Source organism: Thunnus thynnus, chromosome 9 (assembly GCF_963924715.1).
Source record: "Thunnus thynnus chromosome 9, fThuThy2.1, whole genome shotgun sequence".
Classification (NCBI taxonomy): Eukaryota; Metazoa; Chordata; class Actinopteri; order Scombriformes; family Scombridae; genus Thunnus; species Thunnus thynnus.
Window position 1 is genome coordinate 2,623,905 of NC_089525.1, and position 22,662 is coordinate 2,646,566.

Below are 22,662 nucleotides of genomic sequence, written 5' to 3' on the forward strand. Positions count from 1 at the left end.
TTCATACCATGGCTGCAGAAATTATTCTTGTTTCTGATTGGCTGGCAGGTGTACATTAAAATCCATTATCAGAACACCTCAAACGTAGGTCAGAGGTCAATTGTTTATCCACCCTTCTATGTAAGCGTGCAAGGTATACGCAGGTAACCATAGCAACAATACGTATACTTCTAACTTATGCTTCCCAACACAAAACAATAATTAGCATGTAACACGGTGAGTAGTATTTGTTTCAACATTTATGTTTATATTGACATTATTGATTTTTGTTCAACTCTAATGGTAATTCCTGGTATTTTCAATGATTGTTATTGCAAATGTAGGTATCAGTGATATCTATTATTGTCGGTATTGTCTAATTAACAGTGATTGATTGCTATCATCATTATTATTACTGCAGTAAACTGACCAGTATGAGGACAGCAGCCAGTGGAGTGTGTCTGCGGACGTGGATCATGGACAAAACCTCGGGGAGTTGTCCTTCACGCGATGCCACAAAGAACATCCTGGTAAACACACACATATACATGGGCACACACACATACAGAAGTGTGAATAAGAATGATAATAAAATCGGAGTTAACATTGAATTGATTTAATCTTGGATCAAATTCACTTTATGTTGACATTATCAGATGATTTGCTGTACCAACAGAGAATGAGCTTTGCTACCCAGTAATGTTATGCAATGCAAACAGCATGATGTAAGACTGTCAAGACTGTCTCAGGTGTGTAGTTCAAAGGCTATTAAGATAGAGCTTGCACACTATGGAAGATAGAATTCCAAACAGAGGCGGTACACAAGAGTCAAACATACTAGTGTGACTTGCTTTCATTAGTGTACATACCTTAAGTTCTTACATAGTGGCTTTATTTGCCTCAACTGCAGGCCTTCATGTGAAACAGGCCTAGAGTAAGAGTCAGATGGACCTTTCCTTACTTTCTCAGTTTGATATTCTGTCATATTTTGCAGCATCACTGTTTCTCCTCCAGTTTGCTGTTTTTGGATCGCTGTTACCATAAATGAAACTCAACACTTCCTGAGCAAATGTTTCACATTGGAAGGCTTAAAGGTAATACTCCCTCTACTTTCTGAGAGGCTTTTCAAATGAAAAATCAGCTGGGAGTCTTCATTTTCATTGACGGTAGCTTAACAGCAATCGGGAATAAAATACAACTCTGTTGTTGTACTGATGGAATTAGTACAATGTAATCAAGAGGAAAATATGCCACTGTGAATGTAAAATAAACACGTTAAGTGTTTTGTTATTGTCATTTGAATGTACACAGGTGTGAGACCAAGGCCACCAAGTGAAAGAATCTGTACCTTGACAAGGCAAACAGGCAGCCATTCATGGAGCCGTAGCAGGACAAGGCCACAAACACAGGCACTGCTATTGAAAAATTCCCCAACAGCTTGTCTGCAAAAGTCTGAGGATATGATGGGGACAGGCACAAACAGTAAGGGAGAAAAGTGAGCATAGTATTTGTTGTTTTATAGATGCAGTAGGTATAATAACATAGCACAAAATGAGCTCATCTGATTTCATTGTTTTTGAAGACGTATCAGAGACTTTTTTTTTTTGGCCACTTTGTGGCAGGAAAAACAAGTAGTGAACATAACACTGACATATCATCACATTTTATGTTGAAATGTTGAACTTGTTAGCAAACAGTTGCTTATTTCCACATCCAGCAGTTATGTAGCAACATTATCATTCATTCGGAGTCGTGTGTCTGTCCACCTGGTGATTGTAAGTCTAATATTCACTCTCTTTTAGTTCTGTTTTTACTCTCTACCAACTCCTGAGGGAAATATCTGGCTCTTTAGCTGCTAAATGCTCCACTATGTTCACCAGCTAGTCTACAGCTAACTGTGTCTGTTTGCCATTTGGAGCTGAGCAGGTAGTGTACAGCTGCCTACTGCAGCCCAGATCGACACTATGAGAAAACAATAGAGTAGGATCTTAATGCTAAATGCTACTAAATGTTAGTCAGTTTATGTGCTGTTAAAGATTAGCTTGGTGCATAAGGTGAAACTGTGTTTGTCATGGAATTTGCAGTACTTTTACCTTCTCATCCTGAGATGCAATGGTTAGAAAAACTTTAAAATACATACTTTTAAATTTTGTGTTATAATTCGTTTTGAAGATGGTGGTATGACACATGAAGCAAGTTAAATAAAACCCAACAGTTACATTGACAATACAAGAGAGGTTTACTGTATGTTTCCTGTTTTATTCAATGATATTGACACATGGTTTAACTAACATTTATGTTAGTTAAACGTCATCTAGTACAACCTTGTATTTATTTATTTATTTACTATTATTATTATTATTTAGCTAATTTAGTCATGTAGCCTCACATTAGACACACTACAAGATACTGTATTTTGATAGATTCTGGGGTTGGTCCTTACCTGTTACCTTGCAAACAATATTATGTTTACCCCCTATAAAGTTCATCGGTGGTAGAAAAGGCTGCAGAAGGAAGCTGTCATGAGCTCATTGTGTCATATTGAAATGTCTGAACTTTCTTTCTCATTGCTTTAGGTATGGATGGAAAAGAATCCAATTCAATTCCCGCTAGTGGCACTTTTAATTTGGCCCTGTCAAACATAATTGATGACTCAGCTTCAGAAAGTACTGGGATCAAATCCCAGTACTTACCGTGCTTATAGTTTGGCCCTGTGAAATAGGCCTTTTCCATACACATATGCTGGCTTTGCCTGACTCGGTTTGACTCAGTGCGTGAGCCCAGCACAGCAGGGATTAGCATGTCCATTACAATAAGGCTACCTGCTTGAAGGTGTGTCTTTAACTGATGACGCACTTGTCTTGAGTGGAAAAGCAGCAGGCTGTATACATCATAGCTGTGACTACTGGTCAATGTCGTGGCTGTAAAAGGATTGATAAACACATTTAATTTCCTTTCAATTCTTCACAATAAAAGTCCCCCATGATTTTGTTATTTAAAAGCTTTTCACATGAAGCAGCAGCAGCAGGAAATGTGTTCATCTGTATTAATTTAACGGTAAAACAAAGCAGATATCTGAAAGTACAAACAGAAAGACAAGAGAGAAATTAAACTTCAAACCATAGAGATTCAGTTTCAGTAGTCAGAGCTGAACACACAGAGACTTTTAAAAACAGCTTTATCTCTGGTCTCCAGCACAGACGTGAGTTGAATCTCGCTGCACAGCACATGCTTGTTTGAGAGGGACATCACTGGTTTGCTGCATTTGGCAAGACATCACCACAACCTGCTTGGAGGCGGGTCGAGCGCACTTTGGCCCGACTCCGCAAATGGTCCATCTCGGGCGTGACTCAGCACAACTCCGTGCAACCGTAAACTGGTAATGGAAACGCAAATCAGTGCAGCATGGTTTGACTCCGCACAGCCAAAAGTGCCAGTGGAAAAAACCCAAAACACAACTGGCAGTGATGGCAGGAAGCCAGTGAGAGATAAATCTATGCTGCAGCACTTGTCACTCTTACAGGTTGATCAACCTTATAAACATGATTAACTATGATGCAATGTAAAATGTAATTATTGTAGCATTGCATTTATTAAATAATGCTTTTAATGTGATAATGATGTGCACAATGTCTTATCAAAATGTCAACTAAAGGGTAGTTCCACCAACACCATATAAAATTGGATTGGTATCTGCTTTCACTTTCAAAGTGATTGATTTTCATAGACCAACCAGCACCAAACAATCAAATGTAAGTTATTCATGTTTTCTGCTGTGGCAACATTGTTTTGATTGAAATAGACAAACTACTCATTTTGCATCTATGTCAAACTCTTGGATTAAAAATGACAATACACCTCAAACTTAAGTGGTGGCTAATTTATAATGTCTTGAGATACACACAAAAGAAAAGTTATCTATATGTAACCATATTAGCTCTTCACTTTCCGTCTACTGTGTTCTTCAGACTCTTACATTATGTGAATACCCCTTTAATATATCAGATCTAAAATTACTAATTGGGCCTTGAGGCCAGCTTCCTCGAGACAAGTTCTAGACATGAGTTAAACGCCGTAATTAAGTTTGAGATGTAAACTTTTGCCCACTGTCTGTGAGAGAGGAAGAACAGAGTGTAATTCTTTTATCCCATCGCAGCCTTCTAAGAACAGATAAATGCTCTTAACACCTTTCTTAAGGCGCTCCCATCACTCATTGTGCACAGGGCAATAAAAGTAACTGCATTAGAAAAGATCAGAGATCTTTTAGTGAATGAGTCTTCCCCAGCTACAGGCTTACAGTAGCACTGATTGCAGTCCTCAGTCTAACAAGCAGTGGTGGCTGTTATTAGGGAATGTCTGTGATGTGATTAGCATTAACTGGGCTGGGCTGAAACAATTACATTAACAGCTGCTGGGAAGCTAAACTGTCAGAGACACTTGGCATGTTAAGTGCAGGAAGGCAACTATGGTGCTCACATTGGGAGTAAACATCACTTACAGCAGAGAGGTGAGACCTCAACTAAATGCTTTGAAGTGGCAGACACCTTCCTACTGCTGGAGAGCCAAGGCCAGCTCAAACTCTGAACAACTCAACATCAAAAATCTGCTGACAGCTAGTAGAAATAAGAGTCAGGCTACACTGTTGCTGTAATCATTCATTGATTTTACTTTCAAGAAAATTCCTTCTGTCATAGTTTTGGCAAATATGCTACAGATTAGCACATCATTGCACCCACTACTGTCATACAGAATGTGAATACACGTTCTCTGCTAGCATCTTTAAAATATATTTCAATGGGGAAAGAGGTAAAGCTCAGACAGGTTTTGAACAGAGCACTTAGTTAATGGCAACCAAAGCCATAAAAAGATTTGTTCAAACTATTTTGAGGTGTGAGGGAAGGTGATCATTAAATGCTCTCACCATGGTAATTCACTCCCTCTGTTGCACCATTTTCTGTAAATCACACCTGTAAATTAAGATAGCAGCACTGATGACAAAAGTGAGATCAGTCAAAATAGGAAATGATGAATGAGGAATGAGTTGTAAGGCTGTTGCATCCACATTCTCTACAATGAATGCAGTGTTTACTACAACATGGTATAGAGATATTAGCCAAAATAAAGACAACAAATCCCAGGTTGTAAAGTAACAGTTCTTTGTTGCAGTCTATTTGGGTCCTTTGCCAAGGACACATGATGCATGTACATAGTCTATAACTCAATGGAACAAAATGGAAAATGGAATGGAAAATGGAATGGAATGGAAAAGCAATCAAATAACAAAGAAGAAAACAGTCTATTTTTAGTTGACATTGTGACATAACTGGCATAGTTTACTTAGAACTGTAAATGACCTTCAGGTTTTTCTCCAAGGAGTTAAGCAGGAAAATCAACAGTTTTACAAAAAAAAATTCTTACCAAAGGTACACTTACTTGCTTTTTCTCAAGCTTTCAATCTCATGATTTTCCTCAGCAGATGCAGTTTGCTCAGTTGTCATGGAGACACATAGGTCATCACGTGACCTAAGTATCTTATAACAGTCACATGATAACAGGTGGTTGGATGTGGGGACAACATTGCAACTCCTGGACAAACATCTTCTTTTGCATCAGTGAAATGTATTATTTATCTCCATATCATCTGAGCAAACGCCACCCACTGAGGAAAACCAGGAAATCTGGTTAAAAGCTCCAGAAAAAGCTAGTGTGTAATTGTCAGTTAGGGTTACCCAGGTCAAGAATACATTTTCATTCTCAAGGATAATCAACAGTTTGAAAATATATGGTAGGAGGCCAGCCATTCCATAAAAACAAGCATTACATACTGCATGTTCATAGAAATTACAGAGCTCAGTTTGCTTTTCCTTGATGCAAATACAAACCTTCATTACTGACAGGATCAAAGAGTGATGAAGCAGATGATTCTAACAACTGTAGTATTCCCCTGGAATTATCGAGCAGCTGCTATTCATTTGTATCATGTTATATTATATTTTATTTAATGTTTTATACTTTGCACGTACATGTATTTAACTGTGTAAACCCCAGATTTTACCAGGTAAATATAATAGTTAGATTTTGTAACCAATTTTGGTGTGTACTTGCTGTTGAAAAACATGATGGTGAATAATATTTTTATTTAGGTACAGTATTTTGATTGCTTTTTCTCTCTTAGAAGGTATTAGTATTACTCACCACAGCGACAGCCTCTGAGGCCAGGAGCTCCTCAGCTGACATCACGGTGTAGTACGCCACATTGGTCAGAACATAGCAGGAAGTCACAATCACCATGGAGATGCAGATAGCTAATGGCACAGTCCTGGGGGATAATAACAGAAGGCGTACACTGTCATTCACCTCCATTTCTCCCCTGTTTTGACCTCTGCCTTTATTATTTTTTTTTGTCTGTGTGTTCTTCATAGAAATAAAACAGTGGGAGGCCACTCTGCTGCTGATGTCAGCTATAAAGGCACTGAAGCAAGAGATTTCAAAAGCGCATGGTCCAAATATCTTGATATTCCCTTTCCAAGAGCTGCTCGAGGGGCTTGACAATAACAGTGATGTGGAAAGAAAACATTAAGTAAAAGATAATCCATACTAGATAATGCACTAATTACCTCCAGACGCAAAGTGTATTATCAAATCTTTAAAAAAAAAACATGCTAAATTAAGGTGATGAACATAGTAAACATTAAACCTGCTTAGCATCATCATGTTAGCGTTGTCATTAAGAGCATGTTAGCATGCTGCCGTTAGCATTTATCTGAAAGCACTGCTGTATCCTGACTGTAGACTCTTATTCTTGTTTATAAGTGTGATTGGATTATAGGCCAACAAAATAATAAATAAATACAGGCCTCAGCATTTCTCCTTCAAAATTTGTATTCCTGGCAATATGGAGAAGGCTCTGAAACACAATCTAGATCTTCATGTTGGGAAATAAAATAAATAGTAAGTAAGTATAATATGTGTTAACAAATTAGCTAAAAGATAATGCAATATAATCTAGACCTTTTTTCCTTCTTCCTCAGTTTACTGAGGGTCGTGGGGAGTGCACTGAAGGAACTCATGACTCATTTCTAAAATTTCTAAATCCTGGCTATGACTTTGCCCATAATGGAGCATTATTCGGTTGATCGGATATGTTTAAAGCGGGGTCCAAAAGTCTGAGACCACTAACCAAGATACTTCTATTTATCATTTGGTTCAAATGTAATACTGTTTTTTTCATTACAAATGATAATATCAGCTTATCAATTTGAGTGAAAAGTTGAATCTTTGAAAAGTGTCAATGAATTTCAGAATATCATAGTATTTGGTATGTCCCCCTTTTTAATGACAGCATACACTTGAGCTGGTATGGACTCCACAAGTTTGTGCAAAACCTGATGACCTATGTTATCCCAGCATTATTTGACAATGTTCCAAAGAGCTTCTTGTTATGTCACAGAATGCTTAGCTTTCTCAGTCCTCAAGTGCCCCCATGAATGTTCAGTAGGGTTGATGTCAGGTGACTGTGGAGGAAAGTCTATGACAGTCAGGACTCCTTGGTCTTCTTTGGTCTTCAAGTAGTTCTTGCAAAACTTTGAGGTGTGTTTTGGGTCATTATCCTGCTGCAGTATGAATCCTTCTCCACAAAGATGCAAACCAGAGGGTACAGCATGTCTCTGAAGAATGGAGTGGTACTTCTCCTTGGTCAGGGTGTAGTCATTCAGTGCAGGTGTCCAACTCCAGATTAGGCAAAACACCCCCAGACTTGAATATTGCCACCACCATGTTAGACTGTGGGTTTGAAACACTGTGGTATAATTCTCTCTCCTTACATACACCTTTCTGTTACTCCAGTTATCCACTGTGAAATGCTGGTATTTCTTTGTTTGGCCTTGTTTCTCCTCCTGAGAAGTGGTTTAGAAACTGCTACTCGTCCTCTGAGACCACTACAAGACAGCCTTCTTTTGACAGTGCTTTTGCTGATTGGAGTCTTGCATTCTTTATTTAGCAAATCTGTATCTATGATGACATTGCTTTTCTATCTCTAAGGGAACTAAGCTTGATGTATTGATCTCCTGATGGTGTGGTCACTTCTGGTCTGCCTGATCGTGCTTTGGGTACAACTGATCCAGTTTCTGCAAAGCGTTTTAGAGTTCCATTCACTGCCCCCTTAGAAACCTTTAGTCTAGCCATGATTTGACACTGAGAGAGCCCCTCTTTGCCTAGAATAACAATTAGACTTCTGACACTTACTCTTAGTTCTGATACCATGTATCCCACTATCACAATGCTACTTAGTAAGCAAGGATCTGCTGGAAACTGGCACAGCCATATTTATAACAGGTGAACATTGACTGCAAGTCGAGTTACTTAACAAACCTCTGATGAGTAGATCAAACTCACCTGAGCATCATCTGGAGGCATGATTCAGTGGAAGGAAAACAACTCAAGGAAATCTGACCTTTTGTACAAAGAAGCTAAGTTGGTCAATGCCACAAATTTGCCTAAATTTGTTGACAGAAATAGTGCAGAATCTTAAATATTTCTTCTTCATTTGACATGTCAAGACATCTTGTGTTTTTAAATGTTTCTGAATCCTCAAACTTGATTTTTTCCAGGTTAACATGGAAAATATTAGAGATTTTCAATGTGGTCTCGGACTTTTAGACCCCACTGTGCATCAACAAAATTGACTGTTGCCATGATACAGTGAACTAGTTACACAACCCCCTGAGAACATTCAAACTGTTCATTAAAATATGACAAATTGCAGTTTATAGCATGGTCATTAAGAATTATTGATTCTGATAGGCTAGACGGTGTAGATTAACCTTAAGTAACAAGACATCTCTGACACAGGTGTTTGTTTGCCATTCTTAAATACTGTGTATTTATCACAAGGTAAAGACAGAAGCTGTGACACTTAGCTAAAGAGCTGTGAGATAGGGTTACTTGTGTAAGCAATTCAAATAAAATTAACAAATAGCTACTCAGTAAGAACCAATAGATGCAAAGGCATGAGTGCAATATATCAACCCATCCATCCACCCAACCTCCACTTTCCTACTTTCTACTTTGTTACCTCACTGTCAGAGTGCTGAGGAGTGATCATATGCATCTTCAGTAGATTCTTCATGTAATGTATGATTTGTTATAGTCCAAAAGGACTATGATAAAGTTGCCATGATACTCTGGTTAATCTTGATTGCAATTGTAACTGTTGTTGTCAGTGATTTTAAAGTGATGTTATTCAGTGTGTCTGGTGAAATTCAGTCTGCAATAAATGTGGCATGAAATAACAGATGAGATAAAGTATCCACATTTATTTGTATCTCTTTTCTCTAGTACTGTTTTTTCTCTTCTTCCTAGGTCCTCAGGTGTACATTCATGCATGCCTTCACTTGTAATATATTATATATATATCTATATTTTAAACACAGACACGATAGATTTTAGCAAATGTTACTCAAACCTGCTTTGGACCCAAAGCACACAGGGATTGTATAAGTCAGATTCTAGTTCCCCAGGGTTTGCAGTGTACTCATGAGGCCATAAATCTGAGAGTAATCTTTGATTCAGACCTGAACATTTTAGCAATGTCACCAAGTCCAGTATCTGTCAAATTAGGAATATTGCCAAGATTAAATTGTTTCTTCCATTCAGCCATGCACAGACTCCAAATCATGCTTTTGTCTCCAGCCATCTAGATAACTATACCTCCCCTGTTCTAGCCTCCTTGCACTGGTTACCCGTGGTGTTCAGAATTGACTTTAAAATTTTATTACTTGTTTTTAAATCCCTAAGCAGCCTTGCCCCATCTTACATTATCGACCTTCTCACCCCTTACACCCCTGCTCGTACACTCAGATCTGCAGACCAGCTGTTGCTCTCAGCCCCCAGGGCAAGGCTTGAGACAGAGGGTAGTGGGGCTATACGAACTCCATACCTGGCTCCAGTCTGCCTGCAGAGCTCACAAAATAGGTTTTATTGACAATTTTAATCTGTTTTGGGATTGTTTCTCCCTCTTCAGGACTGATGGAGTCCACCAAAACAAACCGGGCTCACGAATGCTAACTTACAGCATGCGGTGCAGTCCTCTCCACATGACTGAATGTTTACACTCTACACACCTCCCCTGGAACCTCCCTCTTTTTCTCCGGTTTAAATTTAACACATTCACCTGTTCATTTCCTTATTCAGACCATTGTTACACATAGGACCTCCCCCTGGTGAAATGTTCAACTGTACACAGTGGATAAGACCCTCATTACCTGCAACCCTTGACTTGGGCTCTGCTGGGCTTAGCACTGGGTCTGTGCCCCTCAGGATGGCGCAGATAAATGCTCACTCCATTGCAAATAAGTCCTTCGTACTGAACTCATTTTTTTCATCTCAAAAGATTTTCTGTTTCTGACTGAGACTTGGCAGAGGAGCTTGGAATACGCCCCCTAAACAAATCGCTATAATAAAAAGCTCCCTGCAATCTGGTTGTGTCTCAGCCTATTTTAAACATGCAGTTGTTCAGCCTTTTCTGAAGAAAAATAGCTTTGATCCATCCCTTCCCATAAACTATAGGCCTATATCTAAGCTTCCTTTTATCTCAAAAATTTTAGAGAAAGTTTTCGCCACTCAGCTCACTGCTGTCTTGACTACACACAACATTTTGGATAAATTCCAATCTGGTTTCTGTCAGAAGCATTCCACTGACACAGCTCTTTTCAGAGTCTCCAATGACTTAATGATGTCTTCTGATGTGGGTGAATGTTCTGTTTTGGTGCTGCTGGATCTTAACATAGCTTTCGGTTCTGTCGATCACAGCATCCTGACTGAAAGGTTTAGGCATTGGGTGGGTGTCTCTAAGAGCGCCTTGGACTGGTTCTCCTCCAGTCTCTCAGATAGCAGTTTTTCTGTGTTGCTTGGTCCCTACATGTGTGAAACTGTGGTTCTTTGCTGTGGTGTACCCCAGGGTTCTGTCTTGGGTCCTATACTATTTGCTCTATATATGCTTCCCCTAAGTCATATTATTATCAAATTTAAAGGTATCTCGTTTCACTGTTACACTGATATTCAGCTGTATGTCTCTCTTAAGCCTGATGAGACTGATAAACTGACTATTTTGCAAAATTGTCTGACTGCCATAAAGGACTAGACTAGACTACTGCAATACTCTTTTCACCTGCTTCAGCAAGTCATTCCTGGACTGTCTACAAAAGGTCCAGAACACTGCTGCAAGGCTGCTGACCAGGTCCAGCAGGATGACTCACATCACACCCATATTATCTTCTTTACTAGGGGTGTGCCCAAATACATTATTCGGCAAAGCACAAGTAGTGGGTTTTTTTACGAATTAGTTTCATACAAATATTTTAAAAATTATTTGTTTTCAGGAAGAAAAAAAACCATGTCAAATATCGGCACGCAGGTCAGTTACATCACTATCTCAGTCTCTCTCCTCTGCTCTGCTGTTACGTCTATCAACAGGTCTCAATGAGGGGAGTCCCATCCACCTGCTACATAATGCACATTTCCTAATTTGGACATTACTGCAGAGTTGGGGGTGTTTCCCAGAGATAAAGCTGAGCTACTGACACATGCGAAGTGCTCCCAAGGGACTCTCCATAACCTGTTGTTCCCCTTCTCCTTTCTACAAAATTAGGTTGTGAAAAATAGGCAAAAAATGAAAAGTGCAAAGCAAGAATTGCCTCTGAAGTTCTTCTTTACATGTTACACGGTGTGCTGTATCTGTGTTATGGGTGTATAAATAGGTAGAGGTCTGTCTGCAATGAGGCGATGAGTAAAGTTTTAGTTCAGTAGTCAGCACAGTCATCTATGATCTGGGAGACTCCAGTTTGAGACCCAGTGTGGGGACCTCCCTCATAAGGTAGTTTATTCATAAACACTTATTGTAACACTTTAATTTTCTAAAATTAAAAGCCCAATAAAAACAAAAACAGGATTTTCAAGCCTCTTTCCACTTTTATTTCAATACAAATACAAATAATTTTGTTGCCTCAACAAATATAGATGCAAATACAAATACTTGGCTCTCTGCACATCCCTATTCTTTACACTGGCTTCCCATCAAGATTAGGAATAATTTTAAGGTTCTTGTTTTCACATATAGAGCCCTGCATTGTCAGGCACCTGTGTACATCTCTGACCTTCTCCATCCTTATATCACCAGTAGGTCACTTAGGTCTTCTGACCAGGACTTACTGGTTGTCCCTCACACTCAACTGAAAACAAAAGGTGATCGTACCTTTGAAGTTTTGGCTCCAACACTGTGGAACACTCTTCCTATAGACATATGATCTGCAGTCTCTGTTGACTTCTTTAAAAAGCAGCTGAACACTCATTTATTGAAACAGGCCTTTGTCTCGCCTCACACTATCTAGTGTTTGTAATTTTATTTTTCTAATGTTTTCCTGTTGAGCATATTTTATTGTTTGTTTTTCTTTCTCTACTGCTTTTTGTGGTCTTATTTTTAATAATTTTACTCTTGTGAAGCACTTTGTGACTTTGCTCGGTGAAAGGTGCTATACTAAATAAACTTAACTTACTTTATTTACGTAACTGTGGAATAACCTTCCACTGGAAATCAGACAAGCAACCTCAGTGTCCTCTTTTAAAAAACATTTAAAGACTCATTTTTTTACAAACAGGCTTTTAATTTTTGTTGATTTTTATTTTTGTTCTTGATTTTTTGCTAGGTTTTTATTCATTGTCTTTCTATTTCTTGATTGCAACTTATTCTGATTTGTAATTGCACTGTGTATTTTCTGATTTTATTTCTGTAAAGCACTTTGTAAACTTGCTTTTGAAAAGTGCTATATAAATAAAAATCATTATTTTTATTTGAAGCCATCACATGGATTAAACTCACCTCTCAGGGTTTTCTACCTCCTCTGTCACAAAGTTCAGGTAGAACCTGGAAAACAAAATAGATATATTCCCTATTATATCCTTTATAGCTCCACTGACTAATGGATAATATTTCAGACTGCGTGTGTGTGTGTGTGTGTGTATGTGTGTGTGTGAGGACCATACCTACCACCCAGCGTATGCATACATCCCAGAGTAGAAGGCCAGTGGCATACCAGACAGCTTTACATTGTTCAGATCAAAGGCATTCTGAAAATGTCTGGTCTCCCCTGCAAACACACACACACAAGTACATGCACAAACATGCACACACATGAGAAGGGATTGTTGCAGCAGTGGAATGATCTGTACAAACTGTTTTTACACAGGACCAGGAGCATTCATAGCCATAACTAGAGGAGTGCACTCAGTAGAGTGCAGATCTCCGGCAGGTCTGTACAGTCAAGATGGTGGCACCAATAACAGAAACAGGGATTTATTCATGTCTTATCATGTCTAACTTAAGTGGATCATAACACATTGGGTATGGCGTTATAAAATAGGTTTTTCACTGCAACCACAAAAGGTCTTTGAGCATACAGTCATAAATGTACACAAAAAATATTAGGTTGATGGGTCCAGTAGTATGTGAGATTAGCTGCAGACAGATACACACACGCACACACATTACCAAACACATGATCCCCTCCAGGATTATGCCTGGCGGAGTCAATAATAACAATAATAATAATAAAAGTAGTTTTAACCGTAAGACACATGAATGGAGCAGTAATCTGCCTTATTAGCTTGGAGAAATAGATTATACTGTATCACACAGGTACTTCAGCCAAGATTAAATCAGTTGCTTTAGTTATTTAGGAACAAAAGCTGCTCAAACATTAATGGGCTCAAACAATTGTATTTACTGCTCACTTTGTGAAGACTTGCAAAGATGAACATAGATATTACCAGGGTCAGATTAACCTTAATTTGGTTAAATGCAAATTTATTGAAGAATGTATGTAAATTTTGGCAAGAAAGGTAGGTTTGCAGGACTCTGCTTGAGGCCCCTAACATTTGAGTTTATTGTATTTTTGTGGCACATACTCCCAAATTTACAATCAGTCAAATTACCACAAACCAACTGACACACTGAATATGGGGCTTTTAAGGCTATAAGGAGTTTGAGGCCCTGGAGCAGAATCATACTTTTCTAATTGGTATTCCAGTCCTGGATAATACAATAAAATACGAAATGTATAATTACAGTAATTAATACCATTCCTAATCAGTGTTACAAGCTTAGAGTTTTATTAAGCTCTGTTAAAATGAAATTAGAGTCTGTAATTTGTGGTTTCTTCAGCCCAGCAGGTATCCGGAGTCCAGTTTTTGATAATCTGTGTGCAGCGATGAGTCATCTGTGCCCTCAAAGTAAAACAAATAATTCACTTCTCTGTTTTAATTACTAATTAATTCCCCCAAATTACTTAATGATTTTTTGTGTTCTCACGACTTTCCAGAATAAAGACAATGTTATCATGTCAAATGTGTTTAAGGAATGTCACATGAGCCAAAACCCAAAGTAGAATGAATTTATGGGTTAAAAATCAAACAAAAACTAATTCATGAGTACAGTTTATGAAAACGTACAAAATACAGATTTTGCCTTCAGAGATTATCTGCAGTTTAATCATCAATTGCTGCCAGGCTACAATTAACAAATATTTTTTGTTTGTTGGTTGACCAAAGATCAACTACAACCCAACCATTACAACAAAATCTGAGCAACCCCACTGAGGACAATATGGTTTAAAGCTCAAAAATAAGCTAGTGGATGGACCTTGATTTAGGATTTTTTTTTATGATGTTAAGATTTCTCAAATATATATTTGAACTTGTTGCTGAAGTTTTAAGAAAGGAGCCCAGATCCAGTCCTACCTCTAAACTCAGACCCATGTGGAATCCTATATGGGCATTAGCTGCTTTTCAGAATTATAATACAAACCATTTTGTACTGTTATCCATTCTACACCGCAGGGTTAGAAGATGAATCGCTGCAATCATCAGGCTCTAGTAGCGTTATTAGATTCAGTGGGTGTGTAGTTCAAGAAATGTTAATGATCATTATGAGAGGACATGGACCAGTGAACATCTCTAGTACTGCTTATACAATGATGCTTTATATACAAATAACCAGATTTTAAAGTGAGGTCCATAGCTGAGGGGAGGACAGTGAGTCCAGATGCTGTGATTCAGAGCCCAATGAACACCTGCTGGCCGGACATTGTGAAACACATCGGGTATTGCTTGCTGTGAGCAGCTGTGAATCATGGCCTGCAAGGTTTAAGGTTATATTTACAGTGCACATGTTGTGAAATAAAAGGAAGCCATGTTAATTGATGCAGCTGAGAACACTGTGTGAAGTCAGGGAATGTTCTGAACAACAAATACAACCATGATGATGCAACACTAAATGCCCTCTAGGGGTATTTGAAGCTCTAGTATAGTGCTAATAGAGGCTATTAGAGGTGATGATGGTAATGATGATGATGGTTGTGTTAATGGTAGTGATGATGGTGGAGATGAAGGTGTCTTACCTTTGAAGAGCTGATACATTCCAGGCACTATGATGATGCCAATGGCCAGAAGCTTGCTGAAGGTGAGAAAGATTTGAATCCTGGCTGTCCACGTCACACTCATACTGTTCAGGTACATAACAGAAGCTACAGGGACAGACAGACAGTCATGTTACGTCATCCTGGAACAGTGGATGTGTTACAGTTAATGTGTTTCTAAACCTTCAAGTTATCTCGTTACATTCAGTACACTGTGTTCATTTCTTTCTCTTACAGTTTCAGACAGTTCCCAAATTTGGAAGGGGATGATCAGTAATGTCACATTTTGATTTTCCGTGTAATGATTGAAGGCCATTAGGCCATGTGTATTGTGAGAAATGTGAAAAATGCCAGATACAATTGCTGTCAGAGAAGTTTGAGACACCATTTTTTTTTTTTTTTAGATGAATCATTTCTGGATCATTACTAAAGTGTCAAGGTCAAGGGAGGTGGAGTTTAGAAAAGAAGCTCTGCATTAGGAGGGGTTATGAGAGGTATATAATTTAATTGTTTTATGATTTTGCATTAGGTTCTTTATCCCGGGATCAAGGTCTCGGTTTGCTTTGTATTGCTCTTTATGCAGAGTAAACCTATTCACATTGAACTCTACCAGCTTCCAGTGTATTTCTTTGAGTCTTTCTCTTATATGTGTTGAGTTTAATGCTAAGTTGTGGGTGACCTGAAGATTTATTGGCCCTTCTGAAGATTTTACCATGACAACTGCTTTGTTGTATACACATTAAATGCACATCAGATATATTGCATCAAGTGGATAAAAGTGCAGTAATATAACAGCACTCTAGGCCCAGATTCCCCTCACAATTATGTTCCTGCTGGGCAGCACAGTAGGAGCCAACGTCCAGTGCAATGCAGGAAGTACTGTAGAGTGTTCTTTATGAAGCAAAGGAAGTAGTAAGGACGTGGAGGTCAGGGTGTTGGATTTGTGTGTGTAACTATGTCTGACTTTAATTTGAAGACCAGAATTTGTGTCCCGTCAAAAACAGTTAATGTTTGCTTATTTTTAACCATAACTATGATCTCTACTTAACCTTAACTGAGTGTTTTAAAACAACAGTCAGGTGTCCATATGAACAGTGAAAGAGATTTTCCTCACTGTAATCATTCCTCCTGTTCATACTGACTGTTAAAAGATCCCCTTCAAATATGCTTCCAGTGTAAGTGATGGAGGCCAAAATCCCAAAAGTCATATTGTACAAAAATTTGCCACGTTTACAATCTTTTTAGCATCAAATTCCCTCTTTGGATACAATATATATATATATATATATATATATTGAGGCCACTTTTTTCTACATCGTTCACTCAAAATGCTATTGCATGTGCACGAGATACAATTTGTGAACACGAGATAAGTATATATACAGAGAGCCATCACAACAGACCAGCCTTTCTCCTCAATGCATGAAGTGCAGTAAGACTGCTTCAACTATTGGGTGTCAGACTGTGGCTGCTCACTGCTACTTAATAGTTAGGATGGATATATAGTATAATAGTATAATGGGATGGGTAAAGATAGGATGCAGAGTATAAACTCCTGGTATATAAAGTGTACTTGGAAAATAAAGAGATTCTGATTGGAACTGGATGATGAATGGATTTCTGTCAAGTGTCAACAAGCAGTCCAAGACTGTCTGACTAGACACATTACCCATCAGATCGGTAAATGTGAACACGGAGTTGGAACACTGAATCACAGGTGAGACAAGAGGTTTGTGACTTCACATCGGGTGAACCTTTTGGAAAAAGTACTGACACCTTTTACTCAGGCTCAGTGCCACGAGGGGTCTTAAGAGGGCTTGTGTGTGGGCGTATGTGCACCACAAACAGCCAAACAGTTTCCATGCGTCTCCCCCTGCTGATTTTGACAGAGAATCATCCAATAATTCAAAAAATATTTAGCCCTCTTCCCTGATTAAGAAGTGTATTCTTTGACTTTGAAACAATAGCCTCATGTTGTTTGCCTTTCTAAGGCCATTGCATGGTTAAATCAATTAATTTTATCTTATGAATAAAATTGCCCCCTTGAAATTTTTAACAGCCTCCTCAGTCACTTCATCCTGGCACTGGGCCTGCATTAACTCAAAAAGTAGCAATACCAAAATATCAAAATACTCCTTAATAATTAAAAGTCTTGCATTCAAAATCTTACTTAAATATTTTATTTACCAGGAATTTATACTCTGCATCCTATCCCTACCCATCCTATTATATTGTTATACTATATACCAACCCTAATTATTTAGGAGCAGTGGGCAGCCACAGTCTGACACCAGACAGTTGAAGTACTCTCACTGCAGTTCATGCAATGGGGAGAAAGGCTGCTCTGTTGTGCTGGCTCTCTGTATATGCAATTATATTGTGCACACAAATTTACCAAAACATAGGAACAAATTGTATCTCGTGCTCACACAATAGCATTTCTAGCACTCAATGCAGTAAAACATGGCCTTAATATTTTTTTTTCCTTCCGGGCTCCATATAATTGCATTATGAAGGGATCTTCTAATGGTCAGAATGAACAGGAGGAATGATTACAGTAAGAAAAACATGTTTCAATGTTCATTTGGGCTCCTGACTGTTGTTTTAAGACAGACTTGAAAAATTGTGATCCTTTAAATACCATTATCAGCATGGCCATGTGTTGTGTTCACTGCCACAGAAAAGGAATATATGTCTTGTTCATGTATGGCGCCGTCTTGTATCTGTTCCATCACTGTGTAGACAGACAGACCCCAGCAGGATCCGAGAGGAGCTGAGCAAATGTGACACATGCTGCGTGTTTACCAACCTACATTAAAAAGTATTCATGAATTGTGCCTGTTGCTTTAAGAGCATTGCATTTTGTGCTGAAAGCAGTCATATTCCCTATTATACGTCTTTGCAAAGCTGCTGTAGCGTCTGTTTGTGATGTGATCTGTGTTTTATTTAATGCACAGGTTTGGGTAAGATAAAGACAATCCTGGGTCTTTTTGTCATGTGGACAGCTGACATCATCATCTCCATCATCCTCCTCCTGCCACTAACTCCACACTTCAATGCCTGTTATCACACACACTTAAACCTCCTGTCATTTACAGACCAGGTTACAATGGGTCAAAGAGACAATATCATTGTGATGTATTATCAGACTGATGCATTAGTCTAGCAGTGGTCTTGGTACATACTGATGCCGATGGCGGTGGCCAGTTTGACAGCGACAGGGGGAATATCACAGGGCATGAACAGAGGCTCCAGGATGTACTGACCAAAGGCCAGAGAGATGACTGCCATTGCTGCAGGCCTGGATGACACACACACACAAACATACCATTACATACAGCAGGTTTTAGTACAAACATATACAATACTACATTAATTGATATGTTCACAATCAAGGAAACACTGTCCAAGGAAACACAAAGAGGGAATTTGATGCTAAAAAGACCGTAAATGTGTCAGATATCCACTTGATATGACTAACTCAGACTGCTGAAGCTGAATATAAACTTCACATCAACTTTTAAATGACTGTGTGGACACACTGTGGAATTTGGCCTCCATCACTTATATTGAAAGCACATTTGAAGGGGATCTTTTGATAACCAGTATGAACAGGCGGAATGATTACAGTGAGGAAAACCTCTTTCACTGTTCATATGGACACCTGACTGTTGTTTTAAGACAAACTTAAATGTATATAAAAAATGCATTTATGCATAATTTAAAAAAAAAAAAAACATTTAGTCAAATGACTATGTGGAATATTTATGGGGTCACTCATAGTGACCTGCTCAGCACCAAACAGCAGACAGACACAGATAGCTGTAGACTACTCCTGAGGATATTTCCCTCAGGAGTTGGTGGACAGAAACACATGAATGATAATGTTGCTCTGTGTCTGTTTAACTGTATGCTAACATATTAATTGTATCATTACTAGTAGTAGTAGTAGCAGTAGGTAGTAGTAACTACCATTTTCAAAGTCAAGAATGAAATTTGATGCTCAGTACTGGAGGCAAAGTAATGAAGAGATAACTACTGCTAATATTACTACGTGATAAGTAATAATGTAATGATAACATATCTGCATTATCTTATTAAACCATCAAAGAATGTGAATAAAGTTCAGGGAACATACTGAACCCAATTTTCAAGCTGGTGATGAACTAGCCACCCCTTCAGCCTGACATGACCCCAATCCTGGCCATTTCAGATTTTTTTTGGGCCATTTTATAATCAGCAGATATGTGTGTGTGTGTGTGTGTGTGTGTGTGTGTGTGTGTGTGTGGTATCTGATGGGCACCAACCTAGGTAAGCTGTTCCCATAATCATATCCTCATGTGGTGGACAGTGTTCTGACTGTCTATAGGCTTGCCTTCAATAAGAATCAAATAAGACTGGCCGGTCCCACATGTTCATCCTATGGCTCATCAGTATTTCCCTCTTCATTTCCCACAACAGCCACTGAGCTGCTGCAGCCAGGGAAATCTCTCTTTGTCTCACTCATTCTTGTTTTCATTCTCTGTCTCTGTTCATTTCCCATGGTTTCCATTGAGTCCCACTAGCCTGAGGCCAGCATAAAATTGTGCAGCTCAGGATAGCCACGAGACTGTTTATACTGCTTCGCCTTTGCTGTGTACACACAGCTGCATATGGAGGTTTTTCTCACCTCACTGCTCTAAACTACACTCAGTATCTCACAAGGTCACAGCCAGCCAGGGCCTTTATTTGCCTGTTTTATTGGTCTGTGTCACCCAGCACACTCTAACAAATTAAACAGGAGCTGTGAAAAACAGATCCTGGTAATCTAAGGGTTATGTTTCTAAACTGTAATGATTTGCAACTACTTGATGCAAATAAATGCGATAGATTGATAATCACATCAACACTCAAAGTAGCAGAAGCAGTGTATTCAGCTCTCTTGTGGAGAAACTAAGTGTTTGGAATACACTGAACATCTACACTGGAGAAAATTGGGCTGCAGAAGTGGATTGAGAAGTTATTTTGTAACTGCTGATTCTGTTTAATATATTGTATATTAATGTCCATTTAGCAGAGTTTGTTCCCAGTCAGACCAGAAAGTGAACTTAATTTTCATTCTGTTACATTGTTGTAAAACAGGTCACAAACAGAACAAGAAATTCTCACAGTTCAATGTATTTGTCCATTTGACTCCTGTATCTCAACTGACTGCAAAACGTGCCTTACTTGTGGAGCAGTCCATAGCTTTTTCCATTTTGAACTCTCTGGGTGTCCATACCCTCAAAGATAATGTCTATCAGAAAGGTTTGAGGGTTTGAACTTGTGGTAGAGTTCACCAAAGCTGAATCCCCACAGAAAGATCCATTTGGATTTACTTTATCTCTGCAAGCAAATCCACTGTTGGCAGGGATTCTGTTTGAAATGAATTAAAAATTTGGTCTGAAATTTAGCTGTTATAAAGACTGGTGTGACAGAGCCTTTAAAACTGAGTTCACAATATAAGGGTGGGCAAAGTAATGTGGGTTAAAGCAGCATTCTTTTCTTTTGGCCCCTATGCGCTGCACATGGGATTTATTCACAGTAGGGAAATGTTTTGGTCTCCACCAACTCCTGAGAAAAATATCTGGCAACTGAGTCTGTCTGCCGTTTGGTACTGAGCAGGTCATGTACAGTGAGTTTTCTTTCTCACTGAAAACAGCCATCTGCTTGAAATCTGGTTGAGGAAAGCAGCGAGACTTAAACAAAACAGTTAAGTTTTGGGCCGTGAAACCAAAACAATGGGCTGAAAGACGCTAAAAAGCTCTGTAGAGCTGAGGGGAACTGCTGAGTTTGTGATAATTCTCTGTGGGTTTGACCTCTTTAGATCAACTATTCATGTAAAAATAGTTATCAGTGCAGCTTTAAGTTTGAGGTAAGGTACAGTAAACTTGAGTTAAGGAGACATCCATTACCTTATAGCAATGAGGTCAGCCCATAGTCTTATGAAAGCCATCTGTGGTCCAAAAGCTTCCAGTATATATGTGTAGTGTCCACCAGATTTCTTAATACAAGTCCCCAGCTCAGCGTAAGACAGGGCTCCTGCAATGACAGAGGTGACAGATTAGCTCTGGCTTCAATACAAGAAAGTAGGCACAGAACAGTCCCAGGGCTGTTAAACTGTCTAAGCCACATCTATAGACATGTACAGTCCCTCCCTGGGCCCCATGATCACCAAAATATATTACTGTGGGAGCCTCTCTGGGTCTCAACCCATAACTTAAGAGAGGAAGATTTAGATGGACGAATTTTAATTACAAGTTTAGGGACTAGGAATTAAGGGAAGCAGGAAAGGGGTTAAGGAAGAGTATTAAAGGATAATGTGCTTGGACCTTTCATTACACCACAAAACGAAAGGATTTAAGGATACTGCAACAATATATGCTACAGTGCGCACAACACGGCCTCAGCACCCCTTCCTGCAGCACCGGTATTTGGATGTGTCTTTAGGTTTTATATTGAATCAGTGCATGCCATGCAGGACTAGATTTGCCAAAGAAACATCTGCTGCTCAACAATTTGGAGAATAAGTACACAATAGTCATTTATGTATTTATTTTGCAGCCTCGGGTGGAGTGGGACTAAAATCTGTTCCTTGAATGCAATGACCGGAATAACCTGTTTGGGGCCCCGTGGCACAAATCTGCTGTTTGGCAACTGACAGACGGTGAACATGGATGTCTGAAGCCTCCAGTCATTACCTGCTTTACTCATCCATCAAAAGACAGGAATAGGAGTACTAAGACGCATTGCTGTTATTACATTATCATTTTTGTTATAATTATTATCCTTATATATATAGTGATAAATAATAAATTGTGTGTGTGTGTTCTTAACTATGCTATAAATGCTATAAATCATCAATTAATACTTAATTTCATCTGTAGATTGTTGCTAGGTCAAAACAGACCCCAAGACAATCTTTGTACCCTGATGATGGGCAGCTTTTGTTAAAAAAAAAAAAAAAAAAGGTTTTAAAAGAAAAATGGCTATATCAGTTCAGAAAAAGGTCATCCAATTTCATGATGAAAAATGTATTTAGGTTAACATGTCCTTTTGACTTTTAGGACACCAGGAGGGTTCAGAGAGCTACTGGTGTAATGTAGTGGTTGTTTCAGATTTCAAAGATCCATGATCCTGACAGGAACAAGTAGCCTGGAATAACCTTTTAGGAAGTGACATGACAGTACTTTGACAG

At 38.8% G+C, this 22,662-nt stretch overlaps 1 protein-coding gene and 1 long non-coding RNA gene across 3 annotated transcripts in view; one reads left to right on the plus strand and one right to left on the minus strand.

Moving 5' to 3' along the window:
• slc7a11 (solute carrier family 7 member 11) overlaps positions 1–22,662 on the minus strand; it is a 28,482-nt gene that overhangs the window by 3,377 nt on the left and 2,443 nt on the right. For both annotated transcript variants that reach the window (XM_067598511.1, XM_067598510.1), the window contains exons 2-9: positions 21,380–21,506; positions 18,632–18,747; positions 15,429–15,554; positions 13,022–13,121; positions 12,854–12,898; positions 6,175–6,298; positions 1,328–1,431; positions 410–506 (exon numbers count right to left, since the gene is read on the minus strand). In XM_067598511.1, coding sequence (XP_067454612.1) covers positions 410–506; positions 1,328–1,431; positions 6,175–6,298; positions 12,854–12,898; positions 13,022–13,121; positions 15,429–15,554; positions 18,632–18,747; positions 21,380–21,506 — 839 coding nt within the window. The remainder of the gene's footprint in view (positions 1–409; positions 507–1,327; positions 1,432–6,174; positions 6,299–12,853; positions 12,899–13,021; positions 13,122–15,428; positions 15,555–18,631; positions 18,748–21,379; positions 21,507–22,662) is intronic.
• LOC137188925 (uncharacterized) lies at positions 422–22,324 on the plus strand. The gene is made up of 2 exons (XR_010929552.1): positions 422–509; positions 22,029–22,324. It is a non-coding gene; the product is annotated as an uncharacterized lncRNA (long non-coding RNA).